The sequence below is a fragment of the Ascaphus truei genome, chromosome 7 (assembly GCF_040206685.1).
Source record: "Ascaphus truei isolate aAscTru1 chromosome 7, aAscTru1.hap1, whole genome shotgun sequence".
Taxonomy (NCBI): Eukaryota; Metazoa; Chordata; class Amphibia; order Anura; family Ascaphidae; genus Ascaphus; species Ascaphus truei.
The window spans coordinates 100,364,477-100,391,478 of record NC_134489.1 but is presented as its reverse complement, the minus strand read 5'-3'; the positions used below and the strand labels follow the sequence as shown (position 1 = coordinate 100,391,478).

Genomic DNA, 27,002 nt, shown 5'->3' with positions numbered 1-27,002 from the left:
TACATATATATTTTTTTTAAATGGCGTTTTTTGTAGATAAATCAATCCCTAAAAAACAAAGTAACAAAAAAGCAGCACACCAAACCAGAGGGTTACATACACAAAATTGGTTTATTGCATGCAATGTTGTGGTCCTAATTTTGGACAAAGGCCTGAAATAAGAGTGAAACCGTTGGGTGAAAACACCCCCTCCCCCCCAACTTATTTAGTATGCGTTCCTGCGGCTGCTGCCATTAGTTGGTTCATTAAGGAAATGACCGGGTAGAATGGCTTCAACATGTACATTGCAGCACCTCATTTTGCAAGTGAGTAATAAGACACCAGCGGTCATTACGGTCAAGAGAATAAGATAAATGTCACTATATTCTACGCCCTTCACTGATGCCAGTATACTAATGGTTGGAATCCTTTATTACTTGTAAATATTGTACAGAACTACACAAGTACACAAATAGACAGACAGAACCCCTGTAGATAGCACTCTGATCCAGTATGAATTGGTGATTTAATTAAAATATCTTTATTAAATGACAATGTCGTTAAAATATTGGGGTTTAAAACAATGATTAAATGATACCAAGTGTTGCTAACTCTTGGAATAAGTATATCCAGAGGAGTATATACTGATTACCATAGCCTTGACAAAGCACTCGCGAAACGCGCGCGTCGGCAACACGTGACTCAGTGTGATTAAGGAAGTCAGCGTGGCTCAGCTCGTGTACATTAATGGACTGTTTTTAGACCTGACGGTCTTAAGAGTCACCAATCAGGAACGGCACACAGTATATCTGGCAGTTTATTACAATATCAACTTAGGAAGCCTGAATGCTAATCTCCTACTACAGCATTAAGCTCATAGGGTACAACACATTGAGCAAAACGGCACTCCATCCAGCAATTAACCTCTGGAGTGCCAGACCATCACCACATATGAGGGGTACTGCACCAACTAGGGGAAGGTCTTTTACAGTTGACCGGTATATTAACCCTATAAGGAGCAGTACTCAGCTGACAACTCGGTATTTGTTTATGCAGGAGTCTCAGCAGCGCTACCATACTTACCAGTAATCTATCCATATATACTAGTGTTTACTCAAGACTTGTTACTACACACCTGGGGTTCACACGTGTAAAGCACTATCAACTTGCACTAACGTACCACCATCTATATACACTGGTGATAGCAACATATCTTTTGCCCAATCAAGTCTATAATGTACTATTAGCTGCAGTACGTAAGCAGCAAAGTACAGGTCCCATTAACCAGTGCATCTACTAGTATTCTATTACTGGGGCACTACATATGTGGTTCTAAACTGCCGTTCCATCAGCATACACCTCTAGCCCATTTACTCCATATGAGGAATACTAGGGCCATGAATATCCCAACACTGGATATTAACATATCACTATATACTCCTCTGGATATACTTCTTCCAAGAGTTAGCAACACTTGGTATCATTTAATCATTGTTATAAACCCCAATATTTTAACGACATTGTCATTTAATAAAGATATTTTAAGCAAATCACCAATTCATACTAGATCAGAGTGCTATCTGCAGGTGTTCTGTCTGTCTATTTGTGTACTAGGTCACATGCCCCTTGCAGCACCATTTCCTTTGTTCACAATTAAGCTGAAGTGGGGGTAAATCATAAGTATAAAACAGAACTACACAAGTATAGATATAGGATAAAGTATCTGTTGTCTAAATTTAGCATAGGTTGAACTTGATAATAATAATAATAGCATGTTCTTGTATAGCGCTGCTAGTTATACGAAGCGCTTTACAGAGACATTTTGCAGGCACAGGTCCCTGCCCCGTAGAGCTTACAATCTATGTTTTTGGTGCCTGAAGCACAGGGAGATAAAGTGACTTGCCCAAGGTCACAAGGAGCCGACACTGGGAATTGAACCAGGCTCCCCTGCTTCAAACTCTCAGTGCCACGCTGTGTCTTTACTCACTGAGCTACTCCTTCTCCCTGATGGACCTATGTCTTTTTTCAACCTCATCTACTATGTAACTATGTAAGTACCAAATAAAGACGTGTGTTGGTACGACTGCAGCAGAATACAAGGATCTACTGATGCAGCGGCAGTTATTCGAACACTTCACGCGTCATGTACATCGGAATCCCGATTTGAAACCGCGGGATGAATTCCAGCCTCCCCGCACTGAGATGCGAGCGCGGCGAGTGCAGAAAAACAAATTTTAGTGTTCTGGCTATTAAAAACATGAAATTGACACAGCAGCACAGCAGCACAGCAGCACAGTAGTATAGTGACACAGTAGCACAGCAACACAGTAGCACAGTACTGTACACATTACAATTCATCCATTTTATTGCAAACGAAGAAACAGAATCCATGAAATTCAAACAAAACATCCGCGATAAGCGCGGGTACCTGGGGCGATTAGCCGCGTTCATGCTGCGTGGGGAACAGCAGAGAACTCAAAATCGGCGTCGAGATGTGTTCGAATAACGGCCGCTGCATCAGTATTACACAGTTCAGAGCTAATTTCATTCTCAAGTAAACGCCCAATAATAAGAACGAATAGGACACCTACCCCTGCAGTTGCTGTTGTTGAGGGTGTGTGGAAAGTGGTACCCTTGGTTTGTTCCAACCAGTGTAGTCCTGATTGGGTCGCAGTTTTTTCACAGATAGAGGGATAGGTTGTGATGCGAGCACTAGGCTTCTCTTAGCAGAGTGAGGCTGATTCGACCCAGATGACCTGCTTCAAGTTGAAATGAAAATGCGACAGTTTTTATACACATGTAAGTTGATTGCTCTGTGTACGTGCATCGAAGATCAGGAGCACCTTTTTGCAACTTGGATAATATGCCAATTTCAACAAGTGTGGATAGTCCAAGGAAACATTTTATAGCATGTGCGCTTGGTAATAAGGGGGAAAAAAAAACGCATGTTTTAGAAACTATGTATTCTCTATAGATGACAACACTCTTCAAGGGCATTTGGGAAAGCAAGTGCACGCTAATAATCAGCAGTTTTTATGCACGCTGAATTAAAAATATTAAATTTCCTCTAAAGCAGGGGTGCGCAAAGTGGGGGGGGGGGGGGCGGGATTTACAGAGGCCCAGCACGCTTCTCAAAGGCATTTAAATTAATGCCGGTGGAGCTGCAAGGCCTCAGTAAACTTCTCCTTGCCTTGGTTCAGACGGCTCATGGTGCTGCTTCACCAAGGCAATGCAGCGTCAAATTACGCCGCGGGGTCATGTGACGGCATGATGCCAGAGCCAAAGTAAGTAGGTGGGGGCACGAGGAGAGGGGGACAGCCAGCAAGGGGGCGCAGGGAAGAAAAAAAAAGAAAAAAAAGAAGGAGTGAGCTTCCCTGCTCTAGAGTAAACGTGAGCCATCATTTTTATATGGCCTAAATCCTAAAAATGTTACCAGTGTATATGGACTGCTATATTACCAAAAGAAAGGCAATAGTCCATAAAACAAAAAAAAAAACCTGTTACACGGGTGTATGAAATACATGAATAATTTACATAATTCCTGTAACATTTGGTTCCCTTAGGCAAGACCTTAGATATTGGTCACTAAATCTATTCATCCCATTAGAGTTTAATACTCTTGTATTTTGGTTACAGCATGTCTTGTAATGTGTATTTATTGGTAGAGAACTGGGGGGTGGGGGAGAAAGCATGTTTTTTTTTGCTGGAGGCCAAGCAGCGCACTACTGACAAAGCATTACCTGTCCAGGGAAACATTACCAGTGGGGAAATCCTTTGGCGTCAACCTGCTACCATAAAATGCTGACGACTGCAGCGGCATTAACCCTGTAAGATTAAAATCAGTAAGGATATGTTTTACTGGCAATATTAAGTAGAAAAAGAGATCTACAAAAACATTCAACTGAATTACTTTTTAATTGGAATGTTTGTGGGTCCTAATCTATTCCCATGAACCAGAGGTTTCTATTACTACCTTAACTGGTTTACACGTTTTTATAAATACATTTCACTATAAAGTGCGGATATAAACAACATACCCCAGTGTCTAATAAATAAGGTATTTTTGTTGTTTTGTGTACATATTACATCCAAGACTTCAATGCAGATTAATATGTTGCAGGCCACCTTCTGGATAATATAGGATATGCATCGGTTGTCTAAATTTAACATATGTCCATCGAATTCAACCTCATCTACTATGTAACTATAAGAGATGGGACCTAGACCAGAGACTAAGTTACATAAACATCCACAGCAAGCAAATATTTTCACAAAACTATGCTATACAGCAGGGGTGCGCAAACTAGTGGGGCACGAGATTCTCTGCAGGGGGTGGGGGGTTAGAGGCCCTGCGCGCTTCCCAAAGGCATTTAACTAGTGGGGCACGAGATTCTCTGCAGGGGGTGGGGGGTTAGAGGCCCTTCGCGCTTCCCAAAAGGCATTTAAATTAAATGCCGGGGAAAGCCTCTGTAACATCTCTACCTTGGTTCAGACGGCTTCTGGTGACGCATCGCCATGGCAACGCGGGTCATGTGATGTTGTGTTGCCATGGCAACATGATGTCATGACGCCAGAACCAAGGTAAGGAGGGGTTGGGGGCCGCAAGGAGAGGGAGACATCCAGCAGGGGTGTGCAGGGGAAAAAAAGGGATTGCGCTCCCCTGCTATACAGTACCTCTAAACCTGCTGCTGAAAAGCACACGTACCTTGTCTGTTCTCCTCACACTGCTTTAGATTCAACTGTTTCTCACGACTGCTGTTTAAAAATTTACGTCCTGGGTCTGTCAATGCCTTGTTCGTGCTAGAGATTTATTTATAGGGGGGGGGGGGGAAAGCGTCAGGTTAGGTTTCTGAAAATCATCCAAAATAAAAATGGACACCTGTATATAAAAAATGAATGAAGTAAAACAGTACAAGCTTGCCATGTCATGGCATTTGTGGGATAAGAACCATGCAAACATACCCTTCCTGTTAATGAGTTACACATGCGTAATACGGACCCCGTGCATTACAGTTTCACAGGTGCTTGAAAATCTCATCTTTACACAGAAGTTTCTCCACAATGCTACATCTCACTCAATTGTTCTGTAAATACCAATTTTAAAAGCAGCAATGCTACCCAATCAACCTACATTTTTGTTTCAGAAAGCATTAAAAGAATTAACCCAACCCATTGCTGGTTACTGTATGCTGTAGACCAGGGGTGGCCAACTACAATGTTCAAAGGCCATCAACAGGTCAGGTTTTCTGGATATCCCTACTTCAGCACAGTTGGCTCAATCAGTGGTTCAGTCAATGACTGAGCCACCTGTGCTGAAGCAGGAATATCCTGAAAACCTGACCCGTTGGTGGCCCTTGAGGACTGGAGTTGGCCACCCCTGTTGAAGACACAGCCAGGCAAGATTTCATCAGGGGTGGTGCGGCAGCAAGATGCAGGCACTTTGCCTCTTCTTGGTCTGTAGATCTATAGAATGTACTTAGGAAGTCACGCAAAGGTTGAGCCTGCAACATTCTATGGCCGTCTCCACTGCCCCCACTAGGTCAGTGTTACATAAAAGCGCCCTTTCATTCAGCAGCCAAGCAAGTGGCACTGTAGCTTTAAGGCTGGATAATTACAGGTTTTGTTCAAGATTTTTTTTTTTTTTTTTTAATTCTTCAGAAGGCTAAAGTGAGATGCCATCATTTTGTATTTTATAGAACCATTAGTTCTTATATTGAGGGATAACCATAAGCCAGAGATATTCAAAGCCCAAACTACGCCACCCATGACCCATCTGACGAATGAAAGTTTTGAGCCACAACATACGTAGATGAATCATTCTCTTTAGGGTAATCTTCGTTTATCTCTGGGCTTGAAGTCTGCATTCGTTTCCTTTTTTCACTCCTGTGAGTGAAAAACAATGCGGGTTAACCCAGGTTAACCCTAAATCTCTGAAATAGATCATACTGTCGCATCAATTTAAGAGACAATTAAATGTGGATTTGAATTGATTAATTATCAGAAAGTTTAACAGACACTGTACTAAGACTGTAACAGAAACTGTTTTTAGTGCTCCATTTTAATTCTAATTATGAAATACTGAATTGAGCAGCGTAAATGTAGTATGTTTATTGTCATACAATGTGACAATTTGAGCTTCTTTTATTTTAAATTGACTCCGATAATTATTTTTTTTGCCTGGAAGAATACAATTTTTATCCTTCCTCCCGATCGAAGGCTTTACACAAAATATACTGTTTCTCTGTAAAAAAACAAACCTTTATATTACTATTCTCTACACTTGTGAAGTACATTTTAGTAAATGACAATTCTGGGTCCAGAGCTTTGTCTTTGGGATCCTGCTCATCATTTTATGCTCATTAAAAAGGAAAAAACAACAAAATCAAAAGCCTAAAATTCTCATTTATCCTAAAACCAAAATAGTTATTAAAATCCTGAATCAACATAAGACACTTGCAATTGTTTTCTGCTCAGATGATAATATATTCTTACAGTTTCTGGCATTTCACCTGAAATTCCATTATTGCAAAAATGACTTACTCTGGACACAAAATGTAGTTGCAGACTATTCTTCTATATGCGGATGATGATATTAGAGCTACTTTAGGTAAATCTGTGAGATAGTAAAGTGCAAGTCTGTAGAGTTATCAGTACCTGTTCTCCATCAGACCAGTCCGATGGGGAGTAGACGTAGTAGGGGAAATACTGCTCCGACTTGAAGACATGATACTTCCGGGTGAGGTTTTAACTGGTGTCCTTCCAGTGCTGCTGAGTGGCTTTCTGATAGGAGTTTCATCCTTGTCAAAGTTGACTCGTTTGGAAGGTGTCTAAATACAAGAACAGAAACTCTACCATGATATTGCATAAAGAGGCAGAATTTGGAAGAGGGAAAGAGATACAATGTGTTTGAAGAGAAAAAGAGCAACAATTTTTTTTTGCATACCTGAGTTTTGTTGTTTGACATCTGTCGGTTTGCTTCCCTCTGTGTACTCCTGTTCCCCAAAACTCCCCCAAAGCTGCCTGACCCTTGGGTAGGTTTCACTAATAAGGAAAAGAAAATTAATTTGATCTTATAAATAGAGCCTGCCCTGCATTCATTACATGCTACCCAAAATCTAGATCTGTAAAAACAATACAGAGACGGGTCTTGCCACGCTACCCGACCCAAGATCAATGTATTTTTTGTTTTTATTGTACGCTAATTTATAATCAATTCAGGAGGGTCAGAGGAGGCCTAGTTTCTAATAAACTTATAACAAAAGTTGGAGGCTTTATGAAAGTCTTCAAAAAGTTAAGGACACGATAAAGAAGATGCATCACCCCAGAGGATATCTTCATCGCTCAATACACAACCTGGCAACAGATCAAAAAGCTACAGTAGTTGAAAATTTGATGTTGAGACAAATGAGTTTACGGTCTTTTTATAGACTTAATAAAATACAACCTTTTGCTTGCAAAATAAAGTAACTTTCCAATCTCAAGAAAAACATTTCCAGCTGTCTGATCATTTCCAAAAAGTCAACGCTTGGCATAAGCATATATAACGTTGTGTTCAGGTTATATGATTTAGGTTAAGGAATGCCCTGTTCACTAAAATAATACAATGTTAATCTTAATTTATGTATTAAAGGTTTAGCATTATTTTTTACTCTTATGCAAAAATTGGATGCAATAGACTTAAATATGGGCCAAATTTGCCATTTGTGATTCACTTGGCAGTGCTACTCTTCTTGCATGAAAATATTAGTCTATTTCCTCACACTTTCCACTGGGAGCGCTTCTTTACTTTTCTGCTCTATATGTGAATGTTGTACCACCTATACTGAGCAAACCAGTATTGCTGAAAGTACATAGTGTATATGTTCAGTAATACACACCTCACTTAAACTGATTTTAATACACTACAGATAGGACATACCATGGCAGAAACAAAGCTAGTATTGGGGGGAAAAATGGAATCCATAAAATCAGTAAAATAGAATGTAAAAACACTACTTTCTCACCCGGCTCTTCTAACAGAACACATTTATATAAGTGATGGAAGACCAATAACTAGCGATGAACTGAAGATCTTAATTATGCACTCCTCATAGGGACTGAGGACATGCAACGCTGGAGGATCACTACCAATTGTTTTGGCAGCTGTGAAAGCTTTTCCTTTAACTTCTGCTTGCTGTTATCTTTTTGAGCATTGTCACGGTTCTGTCTGAGTGTCTCAAAACATTAGTTTTCGGCTAATATGCTGCACACATTGTTTTCTTCAGCTGTTGTGATCCTGAAGCATAGTCAAATTTTCATTTTGATCATCTCCGTCATTTATTAAGAGTTCGAGCTCCTCTTTACTCCATTTGATGCTGCAGGTTCTTCCATTCTTCTCTGTGGGCACGGAGGGTGTTTGCTCCGCCCCATGTTAATGCTGCTTCTAGCACTTCTGTAGTGTTTTATTATTCCAGTCCAAACTTCTCTGTTACTTATTCCTTTTTCTCGACAAACCATTTCAGTCACTACAAGGCTTGTCAGCACACATACGAGCCAACATTTAACAGGCATACATACGTATATTTAGCATGCATACAAGCTAGGGCTCAAATCCTCTGGTTAACGTATTGAAAGGAGCAAATTTATTGGAGTTATTTCCACATCAGACTAGATTATTAGTTAATACACTTAACTGCCATTATTTAATATCACTTAGTAAATCTAGGCCCAACCTTGAAATGGAGATGCACAAGTCCCAGCACCAAGTTTAAAACATTTGCCTATTGCTTGAAAACTATCCCCAGGCAAAATATGGTCACTGAGGGAGACAATAATAATAATCTCTTTAAAAAACCATCAGTAAGGGATAAGAGATATGAAAAAAGTAGAGATTTGCCCCCACAAGAAAACAATGAAAAATACTTGCATTACTGTATGTTTGATCACATTTACTAATTTAAGTTTGAATTCATGGACGTGGACATTTTGGTTATCATACACTAAGGTTATACAAAAAAGAAAGTTGCTTTCTGAAAGGAGAAAAATAAATAAATCTGGGAACAAGGTACTCTGCATTAACACAGAACGGCTTCTGCACTATTTGCAACACTTTCTTGAGTGAGTTAAAATGCGTGTCTTAGACTGGGAACAACTATCAATATTTTGACGCACAGGTGAACGTTATCCAAGAAATGTCTGTGTAACGGAGGTAAAAATGTAGATGAGGACTGGACTAGAAGGATGCCTACCTGTAAGACCTTTCTCATGGGAAACCGACTCCAGGAAGTGTTTTAACTCCTCAGCATCCTTGCATGGAACCTTATCTATGGTGAGAGAACTGGTATCTTTCAAGGTAAGCATCAATCGACTCTGCTTCATCCCAACGGGTCTCAGAACAACTGTTTTGATATTGTGATTTAGCTACAAAAAGAAAAGCTTGGTTAAATGACAACAATGTCTTAGACCATTATGCAATTAGTTTATGCCAATTACCAATTCAAAACTGTATACTTTACAGCAGCTGCAACACAACCTCAAGGTAAATATAAAAGAAAGGACAAGGCTGGCACCAATATTTATTTCCTCATGTTCTTTTCTTTCTGATCCAAGATGCACTACTAAGAACAAACGGGTTAACTACTCCTTGCAATCTAAAGTTTTGCGCCAGCAGAAATGTGTTGTATTCTGTAAACACATTTGTAAAGACACATAATAGTGTTTTCAAATGAAAAATACGTCAGACTAATCTTACCTGAAATTTAGCTGGCATTCCTCCAGCATTGTATTTTACAACCAGGCTGAATTTGTTGTCCTTTTCAACAATTTCACAGCTGCCCTCCTTCCATTTCGATGTTCCCACATTGAGACTGTGGACCCGGATTGGACCACGCAGACAGAGAGAAGCCATTTGTATTCCAAAAATGTAAGCCTAGAAAACATAGAAGATGGGAAATCAAAATCCTTTATAGCTTTTTGTTTGAAAAGAAGATGCATTCTGTTCAAATTAATTTCACCAAAATCAAAAATACAGAAGTGCATTTTAGGAATTAAATACAAAATGCCATCTTAATCATTGACTTTTCAAACAATCCTACACATAGAACATGATGGAAAACCGAGCACAGCAGTAAAATCTTAGATCAAAATACAATACCGGCGGATAATGCGTGTTTTTTTTTACTGCATTATGCGCCATCAGAAAATGTATCAGACTGAAAGCGAAACGTCACAAAACGAGGACTACCAGTAGTTAAAGTATTTATCATCAAAAGTCCACATAACAGGTTTACTGCTGTGGTGAAAAAAGTTAGTTCAATTTCAGGCAAAAAAAAACATGCAAGTAGTCAGTCAGATTCCCAGAACAACTACTTTGATGCAAGGAAATAGGAGGAAATAGGAGAACTGCTCCTCATCTGTGAGCCAGATACCAAATCAGACTATAAGCTCTACAGTCCAGTGGCCTTTGCTTCGGCTCTATGGAAGTGAGGGGTTAGAAAAAACCCAGATATGCTTTGTAAAGTGCGGCAAATACATTAACACACTCTAAACTTACAGTAATAACAGCCAAGCAAATTTTGGGTATTCAATGCAAATAATAAAAAACGTGTTTAGAAAAAAGTGTATATACCGTACACAGGGTGCTTAGTATGGTAAGGGGGAAAGTGTATATACCGTACACAGGGTGCTTAGTATGGTAAGGGGGAAAGTGTATATACCGCACACAGGGTGCTTAGTATGGTAAGGGGGAAAGTGAATATACCATACACAGGGTGCTTAGTATGGTAAGGGGGAAAGTGTATATACCGTACACAGGGTGCTTAGTATGGTAAGGGGGAAAGTGTATATACCGTACACAGGGTGCTTAGTATGGTAAGGGGGAAAGTGTATATACCGTACACAGGGTGCTTAGTATGGTAAGGGGGAAAGTGTATATACCGTACACAGGGTGCTTAGTATGGTAAGGGGGAAAGTGTATATACCGTACACAGGGTGCTTAGTATGGTAAGGGGGAAAGTGTATATACCGTACACAGGGTGCTTAGTATGGTAAGGGGGAAAGTGTATATACCGTACACAGGGTGCTTAGTATGGTAAGGGGGAAAGTGTATATACCGTACACAGGGTGCTTAGTATGACCCCCACAGAGCACAAGTCACCGCAACACCCCCCCCCCCACACAGCACAAGTCACCGCAACTCCCCCCACACAGCACAAGTCACCGCAACTCCCCCCACACAGCACAAGTCACCGCAACTCCCCCCCACACAGCACAAGTTACCGCAACCCCCCCCACACAGCACAAGTCACCGCAACTCCCCCCACACAGCACACGTCACCGCAACTCCCCCCACACAGCACAAGTCACCGCAACTCCCCCCCACACAGCACAAGTCACCGCAACCCCCCCCCCAGCACAAGTCACCGCAACCCCCCCCCCCAGCACAAGTTACCGCAACCCCCCCACACAGCACAAGTCACCGCAACCCCCCCCCACACAGCACAAGTCACCGCAACCCCCCCAGCACAAGTCACGGCACCCCCCCCCAGCACAAGTCACCGCAACCCCCCCACTCAGCACAAGTCACCGCAACCCCCCCCACACAGCACAAGTCACCGCAACCCCCCCCCCCCACACAGCACAAGTCACCGCAACCCCCCCCACACAGCACAAGTCACCGCAACCCCCCCACACAGCACAAGTCACCGCAACCCCCCCCCCCACACGCAACAAGTCACCGCAACCCCCCCCCACACAGCACAAGTCACCGCAACCCCCCCCCCCACACAGCACAAGTCACCGCAACCCCCCCACACACACAGCACAAGTCACCGCAACCCCCCCACACACAGCACAAACCGCAACCCCCCCCCACAACAAGTCACCGCAAACCCCCCCCACACAAGTCACCGCAAACCCCCCCCCACACAGCACAAGTCACCGCAACCCCCCCCCCACACAGCACAAGTCACCGCAAACCCCCCCCCACACAGCACAAGTCACCGCAAACCCCCCCCACACAGCACAAGTCACCGCAACCCCCCCCCCACAGCACAAGTCACCGCAACCCCACCCCCCCACAGCACAAGTCACCGCAACCCCCCCCCCCACAGCACAAGTCACCGCAACCCCCCCCCCCACAGCACAAGTCACCGCAACCCCCCCACACAGCACAAGTCACCGCAACCCCCCCACAGCACAAGTCACTGCAACCCCCCCCACAGCACAAGTCACTGCAACCCCCCCCCACAGCACAAGTCACTGCAACCCCCCCCCACAGCACAAGTCACCGCAACCCCCCCACAGCACAAGTCACCTCAAACCCCCCCCCCACACAGCACAAGTCACCGCAAACCCCCCCACAGCACAAGTCACCGCAAACCCCCCCCCCCCACAGCACAAGTCACCGCAAACCCCCCCCCCCACAGCACAAGTCATCGCAAACCCCCCCACAGCACAAGTCACCGCAAACCCCCCACAGCACAAGTCACCGCAAACCCCCCCACAGCACAAGTCACCGCAAACCCCCCCACAGCACAAGTCACCGCAAACCCCCCACAGCACAAGTCACCGCAAACCCCCCCACAGCACAAGTCACCGCAAACCCTCCCCCCCACAGCACAAGTCACCGCAAACCCTCCCCCACACAGCACAAGTCACCGCAAACCCTCCCCCACAGCACAAGTCACCGCAACCCCCCCCCACAGCACAAGTCACCGCAACCCCCCCCCCCACAGCACAAGTCACCGCAACCCCCCCACAGCACAAGTCACCGCAACCCCCCCCCCCCCCCCACAGCACAAGTCACCGCAACCCCCCCACAGCACAAGTCACCGCAACCCCCCCCCCCACACCCTCCCTCCCCCCTCACACAGCACAAGTCACCGCAACCCCCTCCCCCCCCCCCCCCACACACACAGCACAAGTCAGTGACAGCAGACCGAGAGACAGGAGGCCTCTCCCCATCCAACACCACAACCGTCACATGAGGAGGACTGCGCTGCGGGCAGCCCTTACCTGTAATACCCTACGTCCTCCTCCTCCTGCCCCGGGATCCCTCTCCCGATCCCCTCTCTGCCGCGCTCCTTTCCTCTCTCTCTCAGCGGCTCGTGCCTCTTCCGTCACCCGCTCGCGCCTCTTACCTCTCAGCGGCTCGCGCTCCTCTCTCTCAGCGGCTCGCGCTCCTCTCTCTCAGCGGCTCGCGCTCCTCTCTCTCAGCGGCTCGCGCTCCTCTCTCTCAGCGGCTCGCGCTCCTCTCTCTCAGCGGCTCGCGCTCCTCTCTCTCAGCGGCTCGCGCTCCTTCTCTCTCTCTCAGCGGCTCGTGCTCCTTCTCTCTCTCTCTCTCAGCGGCTCGCGCCTCTTCCCACTCGCGCCACGCTCTGCGAGGGGGGTTGTTCTTTCAAACCGCCACCCGGGCCCCACGCGCGCGTTGGCTCGGAACCTGTCCTGTCAGAGCGAATTGGCGGGAACCTGTGAGAAAAAAAATCCTCCTCTCGAGAGAGCGGCGCAGCCTGTGGGGGAGGGGAGAGACGTCATCTATTGTTGACGTTAGGCGCGCTAGCGCTGGGTGATGACGTTCATTTTATTGTTGTCCTTTCCCCTCCCCGCACATTTTTATATATACTTATATATATATATGTATAGACCGCGGCGGTAGTGAAGCGGTAATATTAAAAATGATTAGATTTGTATTTTAATTGTGTGTCAATTGGTTATTTTGAGAAGGTCAGAGGTGACGCGCCGGCGTCATGACGCTAGGTGGGCGGGGCTTTGCGATGCAGCTCTTGCTGTTGTTGTGGTGATTGTGGGGTGGGGTCAGAGGTCACGCAGCGCCGCGGCCTCGGAGTGACGCGCTGGGAGTTACCGGAGCGCGGGATAGAGAAGGTTGGGAGCCTGGGGGCCGGGCTCCGAACATGCACAGCCTGGCCACGGCAGCGGTGAGTACCGGACTCGCGGGGTGCGGGGGAGGCAGAGAGACACCGAGGCCTGGGGAGGGAGAGAGACACCGAGGCCTGGGGAGGGAGAGAGACACCGAGGCCTGGGGAGGGAGAGAGACACCGAGGCCTGGGGAGGGAGAGCGACACCGAAGCCTGGGGAGGGAGAGCGAGGCCTGGGGAGGGAGAGCGACACCGAGGCCTGGGGAGGGAGAGAGACATCGAGGCCTGGGGAGGGAGAGAGACACCGAGGCCTGGGGAGGGAGAGAGACACCGAGGCCTGGGGAGGGAGAGCGACACCGAGGCCTGGGGAGGGAGAGCGACACCGAGGCCTGGGGAGGGAGAGCGACACCGAGGCCTGGGGAGGGAGAGCGACACCGAGGCCTGGGGGTAGAGAGAGACACCGAGGCCTGGGGGTAGAGAGAGACACCGAGGCCTGGGGTAGAGAGAGACACCGAGGCCTGGGGGTAGAGAGAGACACCGAGGCCTGGGGGTAGAGAGAGACACCGAGGCCTGGGGGTAGAGAGAGACACCGAGGCCTGGGGGTAGAGAGAGACACCGAGGTCTGGGGGTAGAGAGAGACACCGAGGCCTGGGGGTAGAGAGAGACACCGAGGACTGGGGGTAGAGAGAGACACACACAGAGTCCTGGGGGAGAGAGAGAGAGACACACACACAGGCCTGGGGGAGAGAGAGAGACACACACACATGCCTGGGGGAGAGACAGAGACACACACACACAGGCCTGGGGGAGAGAGAGAGACACACACACATAGGCCTGGGGGAGAGAGAGAGACACACACACACGAACAGGCCTGGGGGAGAGAGAGAGACACACACACACAGAGGCCTGGGGGAGAGAGAGAGACACACACAGAGGCCTGGGGAGAGAATGCATAGATGGGGAGGCCTGGGAGGGGAAGCAAAGGCTCGGAGAGACATAAGAGGGGAGGCCTGGGAAGGGGAGGCTCTGAGAGAGGGTTACCAGAGCACCTTCCCTCTGTCTCTGCACGGTCTTCCTACCTACCCATTAGATTGTAAGCTCTTCGGGGCAGGGACTCCTTTTTCCTATGTGTCACTTTTATGTCTGAAGCGCTTCTTCCCATTGTGTTATTTGTTATTTATATGATTGTCATGTGTATTACTGTTGTGACGCGCTATGCACATTAATGGCGCTATATAAATAAAGATATACCATACATAGGGCCCAAGTAATGCCCAATTATAGCTGATATGGAGGAGTTTGATGACAAACTGTATGGTGTGGCAAAGGAGAGAGGGGGGGGGGAGGAGAGCTGTAACCATTCATTATTATTCTCTCTGTACACTAGCCTCATTGCCTTGAATTTTTTTTGAACCGGTCATGCAATCAATATATTGACTTTAGAAAGATAGCTTGGGCGGTCCATCCCGATGACTGAAATCTTGTCAGGAACACGATATTACGTATCTTTGTTTTATACATGTCAGCTTGATGATTTTCTGTGCCTCTTGCTGATTATTTTTTTATTTTTTTTATTTTTTTTTAGCAACTGCAATCTCATAGACTTTAGTGGCGTCCCACTGATTAAAAGGCTGCACATTTCCATTAAAATACAAAAAAAAATTTGGTCCATAACACGGAAGCTCCCGGATTTTGGTCCGTGGTGGTTGACATATGAGTAGTTTGCTTACACTATTTTTTATTTTAATTTTGCTCAGCCTGTGCCGACAGCACTAGCGCAAGTGGATCGAGAGAAGATATATCAGTGGATTAATGAGTTGTCGAGTCCCGATACCCGTGAGAATGCCTTACTGGAGCTTAGCAAAAAGCGTGAATCGGTCCCAGACCTTGCACCAATGCTGTGGCACTCATTTGGCACCATTGCAGCACTTCTACAGGTTTGTTTATTTATATTTCTTTTATTACAAAATGGACACACCTACTACTCGGATAACTATATTAGCAGCCTGGATGCAAACAACTATTATGCAAGTTTTACATGTCAAATTATGGTTAGCAAGATACAACAGCTGTATATCTTTTAGAGCAGAAAATCCATCATATGTGAACTTTTTTTTCTTAATAGATGTAGTTTTATATATATTTTTAAACAATTATTTTTTTTAACTTCTGGCAGTTAAGATGAGGGTGAACACAAAAAATGTAACTACCAGGTGTTCCTTCCGCACATATCAATAACTTGCGAATTAATAACATTGTAACACATACAATTTTCACACTCAATTACTAACATAATCTCTATTTAGAAATAATTATAAAGAGGTGTGTGTGTGTGTGTCCTATCTATCTATCTCTTGTGAGCACATTCACATGTCCCAGACAGGTCTGCACCCCCGCCTTTCAACCATTATCACCTAGCATACAGTGCTCCCACTGTAGGAAGGGATTCTGGGACATGACATGAAAATGAGCACACAATGTCTCACCTTGTGCCTGGAATATCCATACACATGGAGCCCATTTAAGCAGATGCATTGCCGTTCGCACAGCATGGGACTAGCAAAGCAAGTCAAACCACTCACAGACATGTTTTAACCTTGATGGGTTCATCGGTGTGAGGTTGGTTTATACTTGCTTTGCAATATTTCTAGGCTGGGTAGGTTTACCATTACATTTTAAGTTATGGTGGGTGAAAAAGGCAACAAAAAACCTCTACCGTTGGCATATAGTCAATAAAGAATATCACTTGTGAGCACATTCACATGTCTTAGACAGGTCTGCACCCCCGCCTTTCAATCATTATCACCTAGCATACAGTGCTCCCACTGGGACGTTTCCCCAGGAATCAAAAAGCGAAAGCAGCGATAGTGCAGAGTTTTGATCTTTCATATAAAATGTTATAAAAAGATGTGTATCAACTCACACTTTTAAAACTGTTTAAAGCTTTTCAAATACAAAGAGGGTATCAAATACTCGATTGCCCTGCTCTAGGAAAATCTCCCTGCCACTGGCTGGAGATCTGAAGCAGTCGGCCGACTGCCCATATTTTGTCCGATCGTGAGGTTTCTGGCTGTATTTTGGTTGGAGTAAGGAGACATGGACTGTCTGCAGGTGGCATCAGATCTCTGGCCAGCGGCGGTGAGATTTTCCATGAACTTGGAGACTGATACCCTCTTCTTTATTTGAAAAACTTTTAAAGAGTTTTTTAAAAGTGTGAGTTAATAAAATGTTATCTGAAAGATCAAAACTCTCTGCACTATATCGTTGCTTTCTCTTTGATTCCTGGGGAGAATTAATATTCTGATTGGAACATTGGTCTAGCACAGCTGATTCTACCCTAGACTAGAGGGGCAGTTATTAGGCGCATAGATCCTGAGAATCCATATTGGCTATATTGTTGCCTGTAACCTTTTGGGGCCATGTGGGATACAATATCTGTAAGAACTTAATAGAATATATCCAATTAGCTAAGTACTGCATCATGTTTTGTCTTCTCTGTTTCTGGTATAATTCTGTGCTCCTCACATCCTCAAAAAAAAAATTAAGATGAGCAGCTTATTTATTCTCAATTTTTCTTTGTTCATTTTTTATTTCAGAATTTCTATGGCCCGTTTATTGAAACGTTGCTTGCTGTTGGCAAAACTCTCAGCTGCTTGTCTCAAGTTAAAATTGTATCCAGGCCCAATCTGGTTTTGTAGCTTTTGTTCAGTAGATTCTTATTTCATTCATTTCACATAATTCATTGTAATTTGAATCTTCTGTAAATGTCACAATAGTCCTGGTATTGTGTAAGCCATTTGAAGAAAGCCTTTGGGTCTCTAGCTGTTATACCTGTTGCTGTATGCAGCCGTTGAAATGTAATTTTCCATCTCTGTCCCTCAGTGACTGAGTTTTGACATTTCCCCCCTTGAGTGGGATATTTGGTCCCTCAAATGGGATGTAAGAATTAAGGAGCTTAATCCTAGTCAATTGGGAAATGTACCTGTGTTGGAGTTGTGAATGGTAGCAGCATTTCACATTTCCACTTTGCTAGGATCAGAATATCTAAATATACAATATACATTTTGATGTTGATTCGTGTTTGAAATTGAAGCTGTGTATGTTGGAATTTAGTTAATGATCTATTTTGTTTTTCCCTAAAGGAAATTGTTAATATCTACCCTTCAATAAACCCACCAACACTGACGGCACATCAGTCTAACAGAGTCTGCAATGCATTGGCACTGCTGCAGTGTGTTGCTTCCCATCCAGAAACCAGGTATGAAGTTGCATGTTTCTACTGATGTCACACTAGTCGGATAGGCCAAAAAAGAAACCATAAATGTGATTAGAGGAGCTTGCTGGTGGGTATAAGCTGTTGAAGTCTTTACGGTAGAAATTTAGACGTGACCTTTTTTTACACTTTTATGATTGAAACTGCACAAACTTTTCCTTTAGAAACCTCGGTGTATTGGTTCAATACTACATTTATCAGTTCCAATTTTCATGTGCAAGACGTAATGTATGATTGCACAATTGTTATTTGCCTTCTGCTTTTAGATGTTGAGCCGTGCTTTTAGATGTTGAGCCGTGCCTGTTAATCTAATTTGACAGGTGTCAACTGGCTCCTTTCTATGTATTCATTGTGGAATATCTTTGTTTCAGGTCTGCATTTCTTGCTGCACACATTCCTCTGTTCCTGTATCCTTTCTTACACACTGTCAGTAAGACACGGCCCTTTGAATATCTGCGACTTACCAGCCTTGGAGTAATTGGTAAGAAGTGAAGTGTCAGCCACCACTTAGTGTTAAAATGACGTAAGGGAAGGGGTTTAACTTTGTTGTGAACATAAATTTTGCATTAGTACCAGATATGTTTTCTAGCTACTGTTTGCATTGGGTGTGTGATAACCTTAATATAAAGTGATGTTCGGGATGTCATTTTGACACACGTCTTACTATTGTAGCTTCCACATTATTATGAAAATAAAGTAGCTCAAGACTGTTCAGGTTTGTGATTGTCCATTCCTGCATCAGTGTTAATGGCAGATTAATTTGGTTCCTGATTATTTCTCCTGCACTCAAAAGAACATCGACAGTGGCGAGAAAAAGTTTGTGAACCCCTTAGGATTTTCACATTTCAAACCTAAAATGTTATTGGGTCTTAATCTAAGTTCTAATAATAGATAAAGATAAACTGATCAAACAAATTACACACAAACATGATACGTTTTCAACATTTATTTATCCACAAATGATTCAACATTCAAAATCCATGTGTGAAAAAGTATGTGAAACTTTAGATTCAGTACCTGGTGGGCACCTCCTTGGCAGCAATGACTTCAACTGCGCGTTTCCTGTAACTGCTGGTCCGTCTCATCGGTTTTGAGGAATTTTGGCCCATTCCTCCTTACAGAACTGTATCAACTCCGTGAGATTTGAGGGCTTCCTTGCATGGACAGCTCACTTCAGGTCCTGCCACAACATTTCGATGGGATTTAGTCCTGGAATTTGACTAGGCCTTTCTAAAATGCATACTCTAGGGAAGGGGGAAGAGAAAGGGAACCCTCGCGTCTGCCTCAAATAAATATGTGATATAAACAACGGTGCAATAAGGGGAGAGAGAGAACAACATTAATACTAGAAAACAAAAGCACCCTTTTTGACAGCACTCGTTGTATATGATAGTGTAAAGATGAATGATTTAAAATGTAATCTTTTAATTCAACTGGTTAAAATAATTGTCAAAACATTAGAACCAAAAATCCAACTGACATTGGTAACAAAACACAAAAAACAGACAACATTAATTAGTCCTTAAACTGCAAACTAGGTGGTTGATCAAAATCTAACCAGACTGACTAATGGCAGAGAAGAAACCCATATATGAGAGTAAACCTCCTAGTGCAGCAATCAAAAGTTTAAAAAGCCTGTGTAAATAAAACAGGTAACATGGGACTGATCTTACACATGTATATACCTCTTGAAGAATCTGGGTATATAGTAGATGGATGTTGACTCACTGTCTAAGTGATGACAGTAGTGTATATTGGGCACAAGAGCTCACAAAGTGTGAGGACTGGCTCTGGGGCACGGATCTAGTCCGTATCCAGTTATAGCCCCTTAATAAAATGTGCGATATACAGCAACGAATATACACATGAGACTGATCTTACACATGTATATACCTCTTGAAGATAATGGGTATATAGTAGATGGATGTTAACTCACTGTCTAAGTGATGACAGTAGTGTATATTGGGCACAAGAGCTCACAAAGTGTGATGACTGGCTCTGGGGCACGGATCTAGTCCGTATCCAGTTATAGCCCCTTAATAAAATGTGCGATATACAGCAACGAATATACACATGAGACTGATCTTACACATGTATATACCTCTTGAAGATAATGGGTATATAGTAGATGGATGTTAACTCACTGTCTAAGTGATGACAGTAGTGTATATTGGGCACAAGAGCTCACAAAGTGTGATGACTGGCTCTGGGGCACGGATCTAGTCCGTATCCAGTTAAAGCCCCTTAATAAAATGTGCGATATAAAGCAACAAATATACTGCAGTGTGACAACAAACAAACATAAAGCAGTGCTAAGTGCCGGTTTGCTTGCTAGGAGGTACCTCGAGTGGTTAACTGGTAATGTATACACTTAACCAAAGGATTGTATACTCTATGAGCATTTTGTGTAAACTGCAGCATTACTGAGCCCTATTGGCATTTATGCTGGCACTGTAGCTATAATCGAGCTGCACGTGTGTGTATTATCGCACGGCTCTGTATACTCACAGAAGGTACCGTATATACTCTAATATGGGGGAACAAACTTAATGGTATTTTACCATCTGCAGGATTAATCAGCTTCCACAACCATGATGTTGGTTTTGTGGATATAACGCTGCTGCAGTGAGGGTGTTTTGAACTGTATATATATTTTCACCCCTCCTTGTTTTGTTCCACTTTATAACAGCAGCTGATTTACGTCTGCTGTTTGCATCAAACCATCCCCTCTTTTATGTTTGTTTGTTGTCACACTGCAGTATATTTGTTGCTTTATATCGCACATTTTATTAAGGGGCTTTAACTGGATACGGACTAGATCCGTGCCCCAGAGCCAGTCATCACACTTTGTGAGCTCTTGTGCCCAATATACACTACTGTCATCACTTAGACAGTGAGTTAACATCCATCTACTATATACCCATTATCTTCAAGAGGTATATACATGTGTAAGATCAGTCTCATGTGTATATTCGTTGCTGTATATCGCACATTTTATTAAGGGGCTATAACTGGATACGGACTAGATCCGTGCCCCAGAGCCAGTCCTCACACTTTGTGAGCTCTTGTGCCCAATATACACTACTGTCATCACTTAGGCAGTGAGTCAACATCCATCTACTATATACCCAGATTCTTCAAGAGGTATATACATGTGTAAGATCAGTCCCATGTTACCTGTTTTATTTACACAGGCTTTTTAAACTTTTGATTGCTGCACTAGGAGGTTTACTCTCATATATGGGTTTCTTCTCTGCCATTAGTCAGTCTGGTTAGATTTTGATCAACCACCTAGTTTGCAGTTTAAGGACTAATTAATGTTGTCTGTTTTTTGTGTTTTGTTACCAATGTCAGTTGGATTTTTGGTTCTAATGTTTTGACAATTATTTTAACCAGTTGAATTAAAAGATTACATTTTAAATCATTCATCTTTACACTATCATATACAACAAGTGCTGTCAAAAAGGGTGCTTTCCTTTCTAAAATGCAGAATGTCTTATTCCGCAGCCATTCTTGTGTAGATCTGCTTGAATGTTTAGGATCCATATCTTGCTGCATGATTAGTTCACGGGTGGCCTAACATTCTCCTCTAGAATCTTCTGATACAATGCAGAATTAATGCAATTAATTAGATTTTGATCAACCACCTAGTTTGCAGTTTAAGGACTAATTAATGTTGTCTGTTTTTTGTGTTTTGTTACCAATGTCAGTTGGATTTTTGGTTCTAATGTTTTGATCAACCACCTAGTTTGCAGTTTAAGGACTAATTAATGTTGTCTGTTTTTTGTGTTTTGTTACCAATGTCAGTTGGATTTTTGGTTCTAATGTTTTGACAATTATTTTAACCAGTTGAATTAAAAGATTACATTTTAAATCATTCATCTTTACACTATCATATACAACGAGTGCTGTCAAAAAGGGTGCTTTCCTTTCTAAAATGCAGAATGTCTTATTCCGCAGCCATTCTTGTGTAGATCTGCTTGAATGTTTAGGATCCATATCTTGCTGCATGATTAGTTCACGGGTGGCCTAACATTCTCCTCTAGAATCTTCTGATACAATGCAGAATTAATGGCTGTGTCAATGATGGCAAGCCATCCAAGTCCTGAGGCAACAAAGCAGCCCGCAACAGTCATTCTCCCACCACCATGCTTGACGGCTGGGGTGAGGTTCTTCTGTTTGAACGCAGTGTTTGTTTTTTGCCAAACATAACGTTTCTCATTGACGCCAAAAAGTTCTACCTTTCTACATTGTTCCAGAAGTTTTGTGCATCATCTATGTGCTTTTTGGCGAACTTCAGATGGGCAGAAATGATCTTTTTAGAGAGCAGTGGTTTCCTGCTGGCTATCCTTCCATAAACACTATTCTTGTTCAGTCTTTTCTGATGGTTGTCGTGAAAACTCACATTAGCCCAGGAAACAGTGCCCTGCAGATCCTCGAATGCTGCTCTGGGATTCTTTGTGACTTCCTGGATGACTTGCCGGTTTGTTCTTGGAGAGATTTTGGTAGGACGACCACTCCTGGGTAGCTTGACTGTGGTCTTGAACTTTCTCCATTTGTCGGACAGTGGATTAGAAATGGTTTTGTAACCCTTTCTATACTGATGAGCCTCAATAACTGTTTTTCTGAGTCCTCAGATTTCTTTTGACAGTGGCATGACATGTTTCCACACACCTGTCTGACAAAACCAAACTCACAAAGTTTCTTATCTTTATACAGGGTGGGGGCCTCCCAAACTCACAATGGAAGATCTACCTAATTATTTAAACACCTGATTCTAATTATCCCCTTTAATTTAGCTAATAAAACCCATGGTTTCACTTACTTTTGCACATACCCTGAATCTTAATTACTCATTGTTTGTCTAATTCATACGTTATTTTGTTTCAAACGACATGGAATTGGTTAATATAAACCCTACTGGATATTAAAGAAGAGACTGATTTTGATTTAAGGTTACCATGGAAAAACTATGAAATTTCCGTAATTATCATTGGGGTTCACAAACTTTTTCTTGCCACTGTATATAAACCCAGAAAAAAGTAGGTATAAGTGGCACACCACTGTTGATAAAATAAAGAAAAACGTATTGTGCTTGTGGTGCTTACCTCCTGATGATCCCGGCGTCCCAAAGCTGGATCCAAAGACTAGTAAACAATGTAGAAAAGGAGCGCACACACAAGGCTAATGGAGAGTTAAATTAACTTGAATCTGTATTAAATCATCAGAGCTAATACACAGGTAACGTTTCAGGACTCCAGGTCCTTTCCTCAGACCCCACACCTCCTGGTGTGTGCTCCCTTTTTTCTACATTGTATATAAAATCAGAACACTGGTGGGTAGCTGCCTAATCTACTTTTATGCTGCTTGTTTTTATATTTGTAACACTATAGTATTTCCTGAGATAAATACTACCCCCTTTTTCTTGTTGGTCATAGGAGCTCTGGTGAAGACGGATGAACAAGAAGTCATCAATTTCCTCTTGACCACAGAGATAATCCCGTTGTGCCTGCGTATTATGGAGTCTGGAAGTGAACTTTCCAAAACTGTATGATTTCTGTTTTTGATCTTCCGCCCTTGGCCTTAATTGTTGTTTTCCACTAATTAAAAGGTTCTGCTCTTTTTAATTTCCTCTTATCTTCACTGCCTTGTGGCTTCCTGTCTCCCTCCTGTCTAGCATTGAGTTTCTGAACACTGTAAGGTACAGGGTTTATCAGAACACAGGACGGTGTCTTGTTACTTCAGCTCTGAAGTTTGTTGAGACACCTAAAAACGTATTTTTTTTTTTTTTTTTTTCCCATATTGTCTTTGAAAGCTTTTCTTCAATGTTTTGCAGCCGGGTTCACAAAAAAATATACATTTTAATGGACCCATTTGCTACCCTAATTGTTTGTTTCCTTGTGAAGTCAGCATAATTTAGTGGAGTAGATGCAAATTATTAGTCTTGTGTGTACTTGCACAGGTATCATATTTGTGTGTGTGTTACAGGACAATGTAACTCGTCTGGTTTTCTGCCGTTAGAAAGTTTCTCCCCAACTTTCTTCTGGATGTATAGATCTCCATGGTGCTCAACTCCAGTCCTCAAGACCTCCAGTTCTCAACAGGAGTTCAGCACCACTGGTCTATCTGATAATCACCGCATAACAGGCCTCTTCCCTTTTTTGTTTTAAAGGTTGCCACTTTTATTCTCCAGAAGATTCTCCTAGACGACACAGGCTTGGCTTACATCTGTCAGACCTACGAGCGTTTTTCTCATGTTGCTATGATTTTGGTAAGGCTGTGTCCATGTGTTGTTTTGTTAATCACTTTCACTGTAAGGGCACTTTACTGAGCAGGTAAATGTGTTGGAGGCCTTTCATGCATAAGTCCCTTAGTCTTGCATATCGCCCTGATATGCTTTTCTACATCATTTTTGCAGCAGATCTCCGTTTGCTTGTTGTCTTTAGTCCTTCATATTTACTTGTTGCACGGTAATTTTTATTTGAACCAGACCACTAATTACTGTGTAATAATGTGATGATGGGGAAAAAAACATATTGAACAGTTGCTCTGTCAGACATTCTTTCTTGACCCCTTGTGAATTGCCGAGGCCTCTCCCAGTGACTGCATGAAAAAGGTTTTGTGCTATAACCAGAAGTAATCTGCGTTTTTGCTTCTTCATTACTTAGGGGAAAATGGTCTTGCAGCTCTCCAAGGAGCCATCCGCTAGGCTGCTGAAGCACGTTGTCCGCTGTTATCTTCGCCTGTCTGACAACCCAAGGTAGGGTTTAATTTATGGTGTCGTCCATGGGATTAGCAAATCCTGGGTTTGTATAGGTTATGCTTTTCGTGCCTATATTAACAAAATTAAAGTTTAGTTCACATGTTGTCCTCCAAAAAACTATGGGTTGTGGCCATATGGGTTTAATCTGATAAAGAGACAGGGGGTGCCCAATGCTGCATCCAATTGACAAAACATATAAAGTAAAATACTTCAATAATAATAATTGGTTATTTAGTTAACCCTTTGGCCAAAGGCGTCATAAGCCTGCATACCAACGTCAAGGTATAACCAAAATAATGCAGGTCCTACACTACACTGTGAACACTTCCTTTTACCTCTGTGAGAGGGGAAACCATAATGGGTCTTGTTCCTTGGAAGGTCATTTCACTTGCTGCAGGAACAAGACCCATTATGGTTTCCCCTCTCACAGAGGTAAAAGGAAGTGTTCACAGTGTAGTGTAGGACCTGCATTATTTTGGTTATACCTTGACGTTGGTATGCAGGCTTATGACGCCTTTGGCCAAAGGGTTAACTAAATAACCAATTATTATTATTGAAGTATTTTACTTTATATGTTTTGTCAATTGGATGCAGCATTGGGCACCCCCTGTCTCTTGTTATATACAATTGCCACGCTCAGTAGCTCTCTGGTTGACACAAATATATATTCACTTTGTGGTGGGTGTGGGAGTTTGAGCTTGCTGGGTATCTGTGTTAACCTTAATCTGATAAAGGGATGAAAAGTATTCTGAGATGGTTTAACTCTTCTGGGTATGAAAAACTCACACAGGACCCGGAGATGTTGGAAACTTGTAACATTTCAACCTATTGGTGGAAGAAAAGGTATCATACGCCTACTCCCTCTTTCTCCTTTGTCCTTTACAATTGAGTTCAGTATAATGCTTCTATGTTTTTTGTATATTCCATTTTCTTTGAGTGTTTAAAGCAGCTATATGAGTTTCACTTTCTTCTTTTTTTTATTACAGGATTGAAGCAGGGGGTCTTTGGAGCTGGACTGTGTTAATTGAGCTTCGGGGACCTGCTGCTTCCAGAGATACTTATCTCCGCAGTCAGAGAAACTGCGTGCCTAACATAATGGTGATGTTTAAATGCCCCAAGTCACATGGGCCAATAACAAGCTGTGAAGTCATCCCGTGCAGCTTCCTATTGGCCCGTGTGACCATGACCTTTAACCTGAAGGGATACCGGCACCCCCTACGGGAAGTATCTATCTCTGGAAGTGGGGGGGCTGGGTCTAGGGGGGTGGGGGGGTGTTCTCCCCAGAGCTGAAATTAAGTTTAGCTCCGGAGACCCCCTGCTTCAATCCTGTAATAAAACAATACATTTAAAAAATGAAACCTGTATTGTTGATTTAATTGTAACTTTGCACCCAGAAGATAGGAAAATGATTCACAAACGGTTTGTCATTTCTGAGTTAATCACAGGTAGCTTGATCTGTTACATTCACTAATTTTGAAATTGGATCCAGATTGATTTGTCGTGTTTGTCTCAATTTGTGTTTTAGGGCACGAGAAGCATTAAGGCAGTGCCTTCCTGACCAGCTGAAAGATTCCACTTTTGTCCAGGTACTGAAGGATGACACCACAACCAAACGCTGGCTGACACAGCTGGTTAAGAACCTGCAGGAAGGTCAAGTGAATGACCCCAGGGGTATACCTCTTCCTCCTCAATGACCTCCTATCGCAGGAGGAAGAAACTGAAGCAGCCGTACAAGTTTGCAGAGCAAACAGCAAGAAAAGAGAGGACAGGGATGAACAGCAGAAGAGTAGGGAAGAAATGTTGATTTGGATAAGAGTCCCTAATCTTGCTCGCTTGTTGGTGACAGCTTTGCTGCATGGCATCTAGTTAAAGCAATTGATCCACCATATGTCTAATGAAGGGTACAGTTCTCCACACCAGCAAACATTAGGACTGCAGCTATAAAGCACTGACTGTAAAAATGTTTTCTTGTTGACCAAGAGGCGGCCGCTCCGTGTTTTTTTTTTTTGTATTCCGCGCTGAGTTGAATCTCGAGGGCAAGTGAGTCTTAGTGGTCTTTCTCCAGGTCTTCTGTCCAGTGAATATCTCCTGACTCCCACTGTTTACAAAAAATAAAGTTAATACGGTCAACAGA

General features: G+C 43.2%; 2 protein-coding genes across 9 annotated transcripts in view; one reads left to right on the top strand and one right to left on the bottom strand.

Moving 5' to 3' along the window:
• USP37 (ubiquitin specific peptidase 37) overlaps window positions 1-13,582 on the bottom strand; it is a 23,829-nt gene extending 10,247 nt beyond the window's left edge. For 2 of the 8 annotated variants that reach the window (XM_075609668.1, XM_075609664.1), the window contains exons 1-9: window positions 13,098-13,580; window positions 9,710-9,886; window positions 9,207-9,378; window positions 6,923-7,020; window positions 6,634-6,806; window positions 5,785-5,862; window positions 4,685-4,779; window positions 3,720-3,804; window positions 2,571-2,738 (exon numbers count right to left, since the gene is read on the bottom strand). In XM_075609668.1, coding sequence (XP_075465783.1) covers window positions 2,571-2,738; window positions 3,720-3,804; window positions 4,685-4,779; window positions 5,785-5,862; window positions 6,634-6,806; window positions 6,923-7,020; window positions 9,207-9,378; window positions 9,710-9,865 — 1,025 coding nt within the window. In that variant the 5' untranslated portion in view covers window positions 9,866-9,886; window positions 13,098-13,580. Of the gene's footprint in view, window positions 1-2,570; window positions 2,739-3,719; window positions 3,805-4,684; window positions 4,780-5,784; window positions 5,863-6,633; window positions 6,807-6,922; window positions 7,021-9,206; window positions 9,379-9,709; window positions 9,887-12,972; window positions 13,070-13,097 lie in introns of those variants that run through there. The other 6 variants (XM_075609666.1, XM_075609669.1, XM_075609665.1 and 3 more) reach the window with 6 other exon arrangements.
• Window positions 13,522-27,002, top strand: CNOT9 (CCR4-NOT transcription complex subunit 9). Its single transcript, XM_075609670.1, has 8 exons — window positions 13,522-13,892; window positions 15,590-15,769; window positions 17,975-18,090; window positions 18,477-18,586; window positions 23,544-23,653; window positions 24,278-24,376; window positions 24,774-24,865; window positions 26,394-27,002. Exons 1-8 carry the CDS (start codon window positions 13,869-13,871, stop codon window positions 26,560-26,562), a joined length of 900 nt encoding a protein of 299 aa, XP_075465785.1. The 5' UTR covers window positions 13,522-13,868; the 3' UTR covers window positions 26,563-27,002.